Genomic DNA, 14,633 nt, shown 5'->3' with positions numbered 1-14,633 from the left:
CAATCAGCTTGAAGAGGGGATAGGTTGGTGAAAATGCCATCTGAATGTCAGATCTATTCTCATTGAGCAAAGTACAGTAGAGCAGAGCCAGCTAACCACTTAGAGACATTAGGCATAGCAATGCACTGGATATGGAAGTTGTTAATCAGAGTCATCATCCATTAATAAGGCCTAACTCAAGCTATTTTCATAACAGTGCAGTACAGTTAGAAGAAAATATATCCTGTCCATTCTGTTTGTTTGTTTACAAAGCATGTGACCATGATGTTTATGATTTTCAGATGATCAAGAGGCGGTGCAGAAGAGGACGTTCACTAAATGGATCAATTCCCACTTGGCAAAGGTAAGAGTTTGTCGTCTGTCTTACTGACTGTCTGTCTGGCAGGTCTTTGTAGTCATTGTTGTGCAAATACAAAAGGGACTACATTATAATATGCCATTTAGCAGACGCTTTTATCCAAAGCGACTTACAGTCATGCGTGCATACATTTTTGTGTATGGGTGGTCCCGGGGATCGAACCCACTACCTTGGCGTTACAAGCGCCGTGCTCTACCAGCTGAGCTACAGAGGACCATTACACTAAAAGGGGCATTATCACCATTTTCATAGTATTATTCCAACCTCATAGTGTGGAAATATATATAAAACACAGGAAAACAATGTGTTCACTGCACTGGGCCTTTAAAGGTATTAGGCTAACCAGTCATGAGACTTGGTTGTACCACCCCCTAGATCACATGCAGGCCAGACACACATGCATGCGCAGCACACAAGCTCTCATCTGTAAGTCACACTACTGTTCCTTCTCACCTGACCTTACATCAGATAGCCTGTGGACAGCTTTCAGTCTTAACTCATACAAAAGTAATTATAGCTATTTGCTTTCAACAAAAGCAATTTCTGTTTTTTTCCCCTCCAGTACAGTGTACTAAATTAGGATCTGTATCATTTCATATTTATGACGTTTTCCATCTCTGCAGGCTATAGTCTAGACAAGGTTTGGGCTCAGAGATTGGGGCTAAAACAGAACCCTACTCTTCCTTTGCAATTAATTTGGATTGTTCTGGATAAGAGCGCAAATCCTTCATTTGCCTTCCTATTAGGCTTATCCTACCATTTAAGCAACAGTGTTTCTGTAACCTAAACTATTACAGTTGCCGCAACCGCATGCCTTGGTCTGTCATGTGCATGTAATTATGGTATTATAACGTATTAGGCTCCTCAATTTAACCCATTACTGCTTGAAGAGCATGTCGGGGAGCGAGTGGACAAGGCGACCGCGGCACAGTGCCACGCAATTAAACGCTATTTCAATCCGAGCCGCCGCCGCTCTCAAGGTTTCCAATTTGATTACGACAGTGGCCGCATTCATCTGCGGTGACGCGGAGCAGAAAATTCATTTGAGGAGGCAGTCTGCAGGGAATAAACCTTGACATGATATTAAATATCAGATATCAGGACCTTTGCAGCAGAAAATTACTCACCACCAAAATATTTAAATGTCCTAGATGTGTTATAGCGTTTAAAGTAAAGACCTAATCATTTATTTATTGCACTTTCTCCCCACACAGCAAATAGATTAAAGACATCCTCCAGCGATTTTTTATATCCCATGTATAAATACAGTACACATACTAAAATAAGTACACACACTAAAGGGTAAAATAAACAGTTTTGAGGAAAATATCTGCAAACTTCAAGGTGTAGGGCATTCAAAGACTTGGTCTGACAGAGATTCGTTATGTCGTCTCCCCCCCATTTGCTTGAGGAACAATAGAGGAGCAATAGAGAACAGAAGAGGAAAGCCCCCCCCCACCCCACCTGTGCTATGTCAAGAGGATACCTGGACCACCTATTGAGATGTGCCTTTTGTTATGTAAATCAGGTGAATGAGCTGAATAGGAGACTGGAGTAGGACTTTTTAAAGTCATGTAGGGCGGTGCTTTACGCCCTGCTTCTGGGCTACATACATGTCATATTAACAACCTAATTTTATCCTAATCACCAACCTGAAACTCTGTGGATGATATCTCATCAAACCATCTGGAACGGTGTTGATCCCCCATCAACATTTGTGGTCCTCTGTAGCTCAGCTGGTAGAGCACGGCGCTTGTAATGCCAAGGTAGTGGGTTCGATCCCCGGGACCACCCATACACAAAAAAATGTATGCACGCATGACTGTAAGTCGCTTTGGATAAAAGCGTCTGCTAAATGGCATATTATTATTATCAAAGCACTGGGGAAGATGAACAATATCAAGATAGGGGAAACAGGCTAGACTTCCTGACATAGTTTGCTCTTTACGGTTAAACTCGATATGTTTGATTTAGGCTATTCTGGAATGATTATATCGCTGCTCTGTGCTCTGTCTAAATAGCTTTTAAATTCTTAAAGGTAATTGCTTAGCTTTTTTTCTGACTCGTCTCCTGTTGATTAAATCCCCCCCCCGCCTCCCGCCATCCCTTCTTCATGGCGCAAGCCTATTAACCTCTTCCTCCTCGAGCATGATGTTACCGTAGCGACCGATGTCAGCATGTAGGTCTATTTGTCTTAGTGGATTGCTTTGTGTCAGGTTGGTAAACGGGTTGGTAAACGGGTTGGTAAACTGAAATGGCGAAGAGAACATAGAGGGTGTCTCTCTGAGGTTGCCTTGTTGAGGGAAATAATTATGCCTGTGGTGAAGTGCTGTTGGCTGAAACCTAGCTTACTAAACTCCACTCCATGGTGAAGGAAGTTTCTGATAAACTCCACCAACAGAGTGGAGCAGAGACCAGGCTTTGTGGAATTCATCTCTAACTACATTGATTCGCCCAAGGTCAATACTTAAAAAAATTACAATTATGAAACGCTTACCTGATACCTATGTTTGTCCTCTGTAGTTGGGTGCCTTTCTTTGCTTTTTCAATAAACGTTAATCAAATACAACCACCAACTGTTACCTTGTTGAGGTTCAATTGGCACATGCATGTTTGCGCTGATTTGCCATCTTAGAGCAACAGCAATGTGCAAACAGTCAGTGGCTGTATTTGATTAACGTTTATTGAAAAAGTACAAGTATTTCAGCAAACAAAGGCACGCAACTACAGAGGACAAACATAGGTACAAAGTAAGCATTTCCTAATATAAAAAAAAAAGCATTGACCTTGGGCAAATCAATGTAGTGAGAGCTGAATTCCACAAAGCCTGGTCCCTGCTACACTCCGTTGGTGAAGTTCATCAGAAACGTCCTTCACCATAGAGTGAAGTTTAGTCAGCTAGCTAAAACCAAGCCTATGGGCTCCTCTATATATGTTTGCCTTTGAATGACCTGCAGTAAAACAAACAAGTTGAAATACTTTCTTTTATAAAACCCCATGTAGAAAAATGTTGTGAGGCCCTTTTTAACTAGTCCCTTGGAGAGAGAGGGAGAGGCAAGCTAGCTGAGATAGTGGGTTAAGCACAGCTCTCCAGGGGTAGTAGGTCATTACCATAGTTATCTCAGGCCTTTAATTCTCAGCCTAAAGGTATGTGATTAATCGTTATAACGTAGGTAGGTGAGATAACGCCGGTATGAGGGATACACCCTCTCCTTCCGCCTTGCTTTCTTCCCCCTCCCGGGCCTACCCCTCCACAGGTAACAAAATACGATTTCATATGAGCTCTGACAAAGGGGCAAAGATAGAAGAGCACAGTTAAATAAAATATGAATGGTTTCCTGTTACACAGGGTAATATACCTTGTAATTGAAGGTCTATCCTGCAACTTTGTTGAACCAGCACCTAAATAGCATAGTATGTATGACAGTATGATTTATTTTCAGTGCACATCCACATATGCAAAACCATCCCAAAGCAAGATCAGCCAGCATGGGTGAGCCAGGGAGAATGTATTTATATGCCTCTGCATGTTGCACAGAAGAATATGATTAAAGCACTCAGACTGAAGAGCTTTTAAGTTGTACTCAGCTACTCAGCAGAGAGCGTGAGAGTGAGAGAGAGCGAGAGAGAGAAGTCCCTCATTTTCCATTTTGACAAATCCTCTGTGAGAAGGTTAGGGCTTAATTATGGGCTGGCCGGTGTGAGCGGCACGGCAGGCTCATCATCTCTCAGCAAACAGCTGGGCTAAACTAGCTGCATTAATCAGCTGCCAAGTGTTCCCAGAGATTACTGCAAAGCCCCGCTGACCATTGTAAACACTTTTTTCACCCTGTCTCTTACTCTTTCTTTCTTCTCTCAGACATTATGGCACACAACTCATCCCAACCCCTCTTCCTCATCCCACGTAACTTATAGTTTCAATATTCTACTTCTCTACTCCTGTATTTCTCTATCATATTGTCAGTATCTCATCGTTATTCTTCCCTGGATCTTCATCCATTCCGTCTCTCTTCCTTCTTCCATTCTCTCTCTCTCTCTCTCTCTCTCTCTCTCTCTCTCTCTCTCTCTCTCTCTCTCTCTCTCTCTCTCTCTCTCTCTCTCTCTCTCTCTCTCTCTCTCTCTCTCTCTCTCTCTCTCTGCACATAAGGTCATAGACAAGCACACTTACAGAGGCTGGGATGTTCCCAATCAATTAAAGCCTAGACACTCACATGTAATTAGTTCCTAAAGCCCTTGATTTATTTATCTGACTCCTGTGACTGAGCTGAGTAAATGGATATTACTTCCTTATTTTGTAATTAGTAGAAATTTCCTCATTAGCTCTTGGATTATAACGAGCTAATAGGTGAATTTAACTTTAATTAGCTGTGGCATAATTTGTCCCTCTGTAGAGGCCTCAGTAAAGTGTTTTTCTGTCACTCATTGAAAGCGACACAAATGCATTGTGAACAGTAAAATATGTAAAGCAAAGGAACTATTAGAAGTGGAATTAAAGAGGAAAGCTAATTGCTAATTCATTTTGAGAGTTGTGTGAGGTAGGATCTTTACCTCTCTTTCTTTCTCACTCACTCTCTGTTCGCTTGTAGAACATGTCTGGGTCTAGATTCCCTATTCCTTGCTTTCACTCTCTTGGTCTCCCTTTACTTTCCCTCCCTGCCTCCCTTCTTCCCACTCTCCCCCTCTTTTCCTCCCCCCTCTCTCGCTCTCTTTTCACTAATCTCACTGTGAATAGCTGAATGCCTTTCCCTCTAAACCTCTCCTCAGCCCCACCATGTGACTATGCTTTAAGAGAAATCATTGATGTGGCGTCTGGGAGAAATTGAGATATGTGTCTCAGGTCATGGAGGGAGTTCTTGAGAGGGGCTCACTTTGAAAATCATCAGCATATTTCTGGATTTTGGGATTCGGGACCCCTTTCAAAAGAGACTGATCCTCCTAGCTGTCAATCAATCGTGCCACAGCCAAGCTTTCCTGTGGCTCAGCATATCCTTTTTGACAGGATTTTGTGAATGTACTGTGATCATGCATATTACATGCTTGGAGACTTACTGCACTATAAGCCATGTTGCTTTTATTACATTAACCATTAAGTCTACAAAAACAGATCTTGATGGGTTGAGTTTCCAAGAAAAGTTTACCTAAAAGCTTTAGTTGGGTAATTACTGTATCGCACAGAACACTTACGTAAACATTAAACTAATGCAGCTTTGTATTGACTGTTGTTTCATTTAATTAATCCTGTTTGTTATGGTGTTGTTCCCCCCAGCGTGTCCCGTCCCTAGTGGTGACAGACCTGTTTGAGGACATCAAGGATGGAGTGATGCTGCTGGCCCTGCTGGAGGTCCTGTCTGGACAGAAGCTGGTGAGTCCTGTACCTGCTCTGGGATCAGTTTAACTAGTCTGCAAGTGGTCTCACTCAGGGCAGCAACAAAGGCCCTTCCTCCACTCATGGCTTTGGAACAGTTTAACTGCACGTGGTCTTGGTCACAGTGTTGTTGACTCATAATAAATACCAATCCATGCCCACCAGATCCTCAACATGCAGGATTCAACTCCGCCCCCTTGAAGATGTTCAACTGAAATGACAGTAAGCTCTCATCAAAAAACAGAGCAATGAAATATAATGAAGGCAGGGTTGACATGGAAACCTGTTTGTAAAGGGCATTTGAAGACTGATTTTGAATACTACTGTGAAAGACTTTCTCTGTGAACCCTGCCCTCAAAGCTATGTTTACAGCATATCTAAGGACATCAGTGAATGTGAGAATGGAAACGATTACATGGAAATTACATAATATTGATTAGTCTTTATTAGGATGTTTGGTTGGAAAAAAGCAGGCTAGATAAACAGGGAAAGGCCAGGGGGCACACACACACACACACACACACACACACACACACACACACACACACACACACACACACACTGTTTGATGGTCCCACAAGGCCAATACAGCCTTGGGTCTAAGCTGTCTGTTATATTGATCTCTTTGCTAAAAGGCAAACACACTCGGATTCATTTTCTCTCTATCTCTGTCTCTCTGTCTCTGTCTCGCTATCTCTGTCTCTCTATCTCTGTCTCTGTCTCTGTCTCTGTTTCTCTCTCTCTGTCTCTCTGTCTCTGTTTCTCTATCTCTCTATCTCTGTCTCTGTCTCTCTGTCTCTGTCTCTCTGTCTCTGTCTCTCTATCTCTGTCCCTGTCTCTGTCTCTGTCTCTGTCTCTGTTTCTCTATCTCTGTCTCTCTATCTCTGTCTCTCTATCTATGTCCCTGTCTCTGTCTCTCTATCTCTATCTCTATCTCTATCTCTATCTCTATCTCTGTCTCTCTGTCTCTCTGTCTCTCTGTCTCTGTCTCTGTTTCTCTATCTCTGTCTCTCGGTCTCTGTTTCTCTATCTCTCTATCTCTGTCTCTCTGACTCTGTCTCTGTCTCTGTCTCTGTCTCTGTCTCTGTCTCTGTCTCTGTCTCTGTCTCTCTGTCTCTGTCTCTGTCTCTGTCTCTGTCTCTCTATCTCTGTCTCTGTCACTCTATCTCTGTCTGTCTATCTCTGTCTCTCTCCATTTCTGTTTTCTCTTCCTTGTTTTTCATGTTAATCTTATTCTTGTTTTCTCTGTTATTCAATCTGCCATCTTTCCCTCTTTTCAATCTCTTTCTACTTTCCATTCTGTTGTTTTCCCAATCTCTGTTTTCATTATTTTCTCTCTCTCCCTCTGTACCTTTTTCTTTCTGTTTAACATCCTTCTGACTCTATACTCTATGTTTCTTTGACTCTGTCTTTTATTACCCCCCCCACCCCCTGTCTCTCTCTCTCTCTCTCTCTCTCTCTCTCTCTCTCTCTCTCTCTCTCTCTCTCTCTCTCTCTCTCTCTCTCTCTCTCTCTCTCTCTCTCTCTCTCTCTCTCTCTCTCTATATATATATATGTATCTCTCTCTATCCCCCCCCTAGCCGTGTGAGCAGGGGAGGAAGCTGCGGAGGATCCACTGGGTCTCAAACATCGGCACGGCTCTCAACTTCCTGGAGGGCAGAAAGGTAGGAGTGCTCCATCTCTACCTCTCCCCCTCTCCTCTCCTCCTCAATCCCTCTCCTTCTCTCCTCCTCCATCCATCTCCCCCTTCATCCCTCTCCCCCTCTCCCACTGACCCTCTCCCACTCTCCTCCTCTCCTCCTCCATCCATCTCCCCCTCCATCCTTCCACCCCTCTCCCTGTATACTCATCCATCCCTCTCACCCTCCATCCCTCTCCCCCTCTCCCTTGACACACATGGTTCAGGTGATGGCCTTGGGGTCAGAACACTGAAGACTGACCCCGCATGACCCTTTCTCTCCTACATTCCCCTCTCTACCTCCCATCTCCCTTTGCCCTGCTGTATCTTTCTTCCCCCTTCTCCATATCTCTCTCTCTCTCTCTCTCTCAAATTGACTGTTATCCCTCACTCCATGAGATCAATGTAGTATTCCATCCAACCTTTTTATGTGAGTAAAGTACATGTCGGATAAAACATGTAATGACAGGCCTGATGGAAACAGAAACTGTGTCGGTAAACTTTCCAAATGTCGACAAAACAAAATACGCTAGACAAGGTGGGATCTTTTTGTGTCGGTAAATTGAATAATGCGAGAAATGGCGGTGGAAACGCCTTTATGCGCAAATATTGATTTAATAAACATAATATTGAAGTAAACACAATTATATATTTTGTGGTCCTCCCACTATGACTCGGGTAACCATGCAGTTTATTAGGCTGTAGATGAAATAAGTTATGATGAACTTCACAGGGTGTTGAAAGTGCACTGTGATCCTGATGCTCCTTTCCAATAAATATCGAGGGTCTTATTCTGGTGACATGATGATCGATGCTTGACTGCTGTTCGACAAATAAAAATATTCTCACTTTTATCTATAATAATTGTCAGTGTTTGAAGTGGATGTGGTGTTGGAGTCAGGCGCAGGACACAGAAGCTTAGTCCAACAGACTTTACTAGTCAGAAATATGACAATACAAAAAGAACGGGCCTCAAACAACGGAGGCGAGCGATACGCAAACAGTGCGTAAAACACGAAATATAAGCGATGCGCAAACAGTGCGTCAATACACTTAAATACACCAGAGCAAAATCCAAAACCCCAACGGACAGGCGGACAACAACACACAACTACAAACAAAACCAAAGGAAACTTATAGGTGACATAATCAATAAGTGATAAGACACCGGTGCACCAAACAGACAAAACCAAACAAACATAGAGAACATCAAACGGTAGCAGCTAGTACTCCGGGGACGACGAACGCCGAAGCCTGCCCGAACAAGGAGGAGGAGCAGTCTCGGCGGAATTCGTGACAGTACCCCCTTGACGCACGGCTCCAGCCGTGCGCCGACTCGGCCTCGGGGACGGCCAGGAGGACGTGGAGCAGGGCGCGTAGGATGACTACGATGGAACTCAGTCAGGAGGGATGGATCTAAAATGTCCCTCCGAGGCACCCAGCACCGTTCCTCCGGACCGTACCCCTCCCACTCCACGAGATATTGTAGACCCCATCCGACGTCTCGAATCCACGATGGACCGGACTGAGTACGCCGGAGCCCCCTCGATGTCCAGTGGGGGGCGGAGGGGTCTCCCTTATCTCACTCTCCTGGAGTGGACCAGCTACCACCGGCCTGAGGAGAGACACATGGAATGAGGGGTTAATGTGATAGTCATTGGGCAGTTGCAACCTGTAACACACCTCATTCAATCTCCTCAGGACTTTAAATGGCCCCACAAACCGCCGGCCAAGCTTCCGGCAGGGCAGGCGAAGGGGCAGGTTTCGAGTCGAGAGCCAGACTCGATCTCCAGGGGCGTAGACTGGACCCTCACTGCGGTGGAGGTCGTGCTCGCCTTCTGCCTGCGGATGGCCCGCTGCAGATGGACGTGGGCAGCGTTCCATGTCTCCTCCGAGTGCCGAAAAAACTCATCCACCGCAGGAGCCTCGATCTGGCTCTGATGCCATGGTGCCAGAACCGGCTGATAACCTAATACACACTGAAAAGGGGTCAGGTTAGTAGAGGAGTGGCGGAGAGAGTTCTGAGCCATCTCTGCCCAGGGGATATACCCCGACCACTCCTCCGGCCGGCCCTGGCAATAGGATCTCAGAAACCTACCCACATCCTGGTTTACTCTCTCCACCTGCCCATTACTCTCCGGGTGGTAACCCGAGGTAAGGCTAACCGAGACCCCCAAGTGTTCCATGAACGCCCTCCAGACTCTAGAGGTGAACTGGAGACCCCAATCAGACACTATATCCTCGGGAACCCCGTAGTGCCGGAAGACGTGGGTGAACAAAGCCTCAGCGGTCTGTAGGGCAGTAGGGAGACCCGGCATAGGAATGAGACGACAGGCTTTAGAGAACCGATCCACAACGACCAGAATAGTGGTATTCCCCTGGGAGGGGGGAAGGTCCGTGACAAAGTCCACCGAGAGGTGAGACCACGGCCGTTGTGGAACGGGCAGGGGTTGTAACTTCCCCCTGGGCAGGTGTCTAGGCGCCTTACACTGAGCGCACACCGAGCAGGAGGAGACATAAACCCTCACGTCCTTAGCCAATGTTGGCCACCAGTATTTAACACTAAGGCAGTGCACTGTCCGGCCAATACCTGGATGTCCAGAGGAGGGTGACGATGAGCCCAATAAATGAGCCGATCACGGACCTCGAGCGGCACGTACGTCCGACCCACTGGACACTCTGGGGGAGTAGGGTCGGTGCGTAACGCCCGCTCAATTTCCGCATCGACCTCCCATACCACTGGTGCCACCAGACAAGACTCCGGCAGTATGGGAGTGGGCTCAATGGACCTCTCCTCTGTGTCATACCGCCGGGACAGGGCGTCTGCCTTACCGTTCTGGGACCCTGGGATGTACGTGATCTTAAAAACGAACCGGGTCAGGAACATGTTCCACCTAGCCTGACGAGGGTTTAATCTCCTAGCTGCCCGGATGTTCTCCAGGTTACGATGGTCGGTCAGAATGAGAAAAGGGTGTTGAGCCCCCTCAAGCCAATGCCTCCACACCTTTAGGGCTTGAACCACGGCTAACAGCTCCCTGTCCCCTATGTCATAATTACGCTCCGCCGGGCTGAGCTTCTTAGAATAGAAAGCGCAGGGACGGAGCTTAGGTGGCGTGCCTGAGCGTTGCGACAGTACTGCCCCAATACCGGCCTCTGACGCGTCCACCTCTACCTGGAACGCTAAAGCGGGGTCCGGGTGCGCCAGCACCGGAGCCGAGGTGAACAGGTCTTTCAGTTTACAAAACGCCCTGTCCGCCTCAGCTGACCACTGCAAACGCACCGGGCCCCCCTTCAGCAGGGAAGTAATGGGAGCTGCTACCTGTCCAAAACCCCGGATAAACCTCCGGTAGTAATTGGCAAAACCCAAAAACTGCTGCACCTCTTTCACAGTGGTTGGGGTTTGCCAGTTACGCACGGCTGACACACGGTCAATCTCCATCTTCACCCCTGACGCGGACAACCGATGACCCAAGAAGGAGATGGACTCCTGGAAAAACAGACATTTCTCTGCCTTGACATACAAGTCATGCTCCAACAGTCTACCCAACACTCGGCGTACCAGGGCTACATGCTCGGCACGTGTAGCAGAGTACACTAAGATGTCGTCAATGTACACTACCACTCCCTGCCCATGCAGGTCCCGGAAGATCTCGTCCACAAATGATTGGAAGACTGAAGGAGCATTCATTAACCCGTATGGCATGACAAGATACTCATAATGACCTGAGGTGGTACTAAATGCCGTCTTCCATTCATCCCCCTCACTAATGCGCACCAAGTTATAAGCGCTCCTGAGATCCAGTTTTGTGAAGAACCGCGCCCCGCGTAATGATTCAGTCATACTCGCAATCAGAGGAAGAGGGTAACTGTATTTCACAGTGATCTGATTGAGACTACGATAATCAATACACGGGCGCAAACCTCCATCTTTCTTCTTCACAAAAAAGAATCTCGAGGACGCAGGGGAAGTGGAGGGCCGTATGTATCCCTGTTTCAGGGACTCAGCTATGTATGTCTCCATAGCCGCCGTCTCCTCTTGAGACAGAGGATACACATGGCTCCGCGGAAGTGCCGCACCTGTCTGGAGGTTTATCGCACAATCTCCCTGCCTATGAGGTGGCAATCGTGTCGCCCTCGTCTTGCTGAACACGAGTGCCAAATCCTCATACTCAGGGGGAATGTGCATTGCGGGCACTTGGTTCGGACTCTCCACCGTGGTCGCCCCCACGGAAACACCTAGACATCGCCCAACACACTGGCCAGACCATTCCTTGAGAGCCCTCTGTTGCCACGAAATGGTGGGGTCATGGGTGACTAACCAAGGAAGCCCCAGCACCACGGGATACGCAGGAGAGTCAATTAGGTACAACTGAATAATCTCCTCATGACCCCTCTGCGTCTTCATCTTTAGTGGCGCTGTGACTTCCCTAATCAACCCAGACCCCAACGGGCAGCTATCTAGGGCATGGACAGGAAAGGGTGCATCAACGGGCAGGAGGGGAATCCCTAACCTAGAACAACATTTCCGATCAATAAAATTCCCAGCTGCGCCTGAATCGACTAGCGCCTTATGCTGGGAATGAGATGCAACCTGAGGAAATACTACAGGTATACAAAAGTGAACAACAGAGAGCTCTGGGTGAGTGGGGCGCCTACTCACCTGAAATGACTCTCCAGTGCGCGACCTGTTGTCCCGATTCCCTGGAGACCCTCCCCAGCACCTAGCCGCAGTGTGTCCTCCACGGCCACAGCTGGTGCAGGGACGGCCCCCTCGGATTCTCTCTCCTACTCCCTCTAGCGCCAGCACCCCCGAGCTCCATTGGGCTCGGCTCGGAGGTGCTGGGGAATGGAATGGACGGCCCCATCTCGGGACGTCCGCGGGTGGCCAGCAGGGTATCCAGACGGATGGACATGTCCACTAGCTGGTCAAAGGACAGATTGGTGTCCCTGCAGGCCAGCTCTCGACGAACGTCCTCTCGCAGGCTACACCTATAGTGGTCGATGAGGGCCCTCTCATTCCACCCCGCATCCGCCGCTAGAGTCTGGAAATCCAGGGCGAAATCCTGTGCATTCCTCTTCCCCTGTCGGAGGTGGAACAGATGCTCCCCCGCCGCTTTACCCTCAGGAGGGTGATCGAAAACAGCCCTGAAGCGGCGGGAGAACTCCGCGTAGCTGATGGTGGCGGCGTCTATTCCCCTCCATTCGGCGTTGGCCCACTCCAACGCCTTGCCGGAGAGACAGGAGATGAGGGCGGACACGCTCTCGTATCCCGAGGGCGCCGGGTGTATGGTGGCCAGGTAGAGTTCCACCTGAAGGAGGAACCCCTGTCACCCGGCTGCTGTGCCATCATACGCCCTCGGGAGAGAGAGCCGAATCCCACTGGATTCCGGAACCGGTCTGGTGGGACTGGCCGATGGTGGTGGTAATGTAGGAGGAGGTGTGGGCATGCCTCCCCTTTCCCATCGGCGCAGGGTGTTCATGACCTCCTGCATGGCGGAGCCGAGTTGATGGATCCTGGCGTCCTGGCAGCTGACCCGATCCTCCAGCGACTCGGTCGCCGCCGCTGCTCCTGCTGACTCCATTGATGGTGTGTTGTTCTGTCAGTGTTTGAAGTGGATGTGGTGTTGGAGTCAGGCGCAGGACACAGAAGCTTAGTCCAACAGACTTTACTAGTCAGAAATATGACAATACAAAAAGAACGGGCCTCAAACAACGGAGGCGAGCGATACGCAAACAGTGCGTAAAACACGAAATATAAGCGATGCGCAAACAGTGCGTCAATACACTTAAATACACCAGAGCAAAATCCAAAACCCCAACGGACAGGTGGACAACAACACGCAACTACAAACAAAACCAAAGGAAACTTATAGATGACATAATCAATAAGTGATAAGACACAGGTGCACCAAACAGACAAAACCAAACAAACATAGAGAACATCAAACGGTAGCAGCTAGTACTCCGGGGACGACGAACGCCGAAGCCTGCCCGAACAAGGAGGAGGAGCAGTCTCGGCGGAATTTGTGACAATAATCTCGTCATGTTGACTAGCCTACCCACACTGTATCTGCTAGCTGTTGCACATGCACGTGCCAAGACCAGAGTAAGCACATTTGCTATTTAACAAAACAGTTTTTGTGACAAAGTTGAAACTTCGATGGAATTACATTGCACATTGATTTTTATTTGGTACATGAAAAGTACATTTTGTGTAATCACACACTGTTTTTATCTGCAACAAGTCCTTTTGGTGGAAACACACCACTGGTGGGAAAATTTGCATATTTTCTTTATGCTGATTTTAGAATATTTGCATTAAACTCTGTTGCCAATTGGATGGAAACCTAATTTATGAGATAGATTCCCAGTATTAGATTACTAATGCTCCACATAGCATGTCTTTGGATATACATAAATAAATCCGCAAGTATGAGCTTGCGTTTGGGGGGACATTGATTTAGCTTCTTCCTACACTGTGACAGGGTTAAACCGTAAATCCTACAACAGTAATCTGCAGTCTGGAGTGTAGACACTGAGATTGGGGGTCTCTGCCATGCCATGCTGGGAGGGGTGTGTGTGTGTGTGTGTGTGTGTGTGTGTCTGTATGTGTGTGTGTGTGTGTGTGTGTATGTGTGTGTGTGATATAGACAAACAGTCAATGTAAATCTTATGTGTGCGTAGACTGTATTTAGATTTGATTTTAGTTCCTATCCTCACTGCTCTTTTATCACATTTGCCATTTCCCCTATCTCCCTATCTCATATCTGTCACGATGGGAGCATGATTTAATATCTACTGTTGTCTACAGTAAATGATGTTCGGTCTCTCTCTCTGTCAGATAGCTTTTATATAGGTCAGACTGGCCGTGTCCGAATACCCATACTTGCGTCCTAAATAATAAGCCGTTTGGGTATGCGAAAAAATTATGTTTAAGAGAATGTGACATTTCGAAAATCTAGCAGCGCCGTAAAGTACCTAAGTAAAAATACTTTAAAGTACTACTTTTTGGGGGTATCTGTACTTTACTTTACTATTTATATTTTTGACAACTTTTACTTTACTTCCACTACATTCCTAAAGAAAATAATGTACTTTTTACCCCATACATTTTCCCTGACAGCCAAAAGTACTCATTACATTTTCCCACGGGGGGGCAGTATGAAAAACAATTTATGCACTCACTAACTGTAAAGTCGCTCTGGATAAGAGCGTCTGCTAAATGACTAAAA

General features: G+C 47.0%; 1 protein-coding gene across 1 annotated transcript in view; it reads left to right on the top strand.

Moving 5' to 3' along the window:
* The window catches only part of LOC121548701 (nesprin-1-like), a 56,833-nt gene that overhangs the window by 2,738 nt on the left and 39,462 nt on the right, over positions 1–14,633 (top strand). The window contains exons 2-4 of the mRNA XM_041860230.1: positions 282–343; positions 5,625–5,720; positions 7,304–7,387. Of these exons, the coding sequence (XP_041716164.1) occupies positions 282–343; positions 5,625–5,720; positions 7,304–7,387 (242 nt within the window). The remainder of the gene's footprint in view (positions 1–281; positions 344–5,624; positions 5,721–7,303; positions 7,388–14,633) is intronic.

Source organism: Coregonus clupeaformis, chromosome 33 (genome assembly GCF_020615455.1).
Source record: "Coregonus clupeaformis isolate EN_2021a chromosome 33, ASM2061545v1, whole genome shotgun sequence".
NCBI lineage: Eukaryota > Metazoa > Chordata > Actinopteri > Salmoniformes > Salmonidae > Coregonus > Coregonus clupeaformis.
Note: the sequence above shows the minus strand (reverse complement) of the source record. Positions and strands in the feature narration are given on the sequence as shown.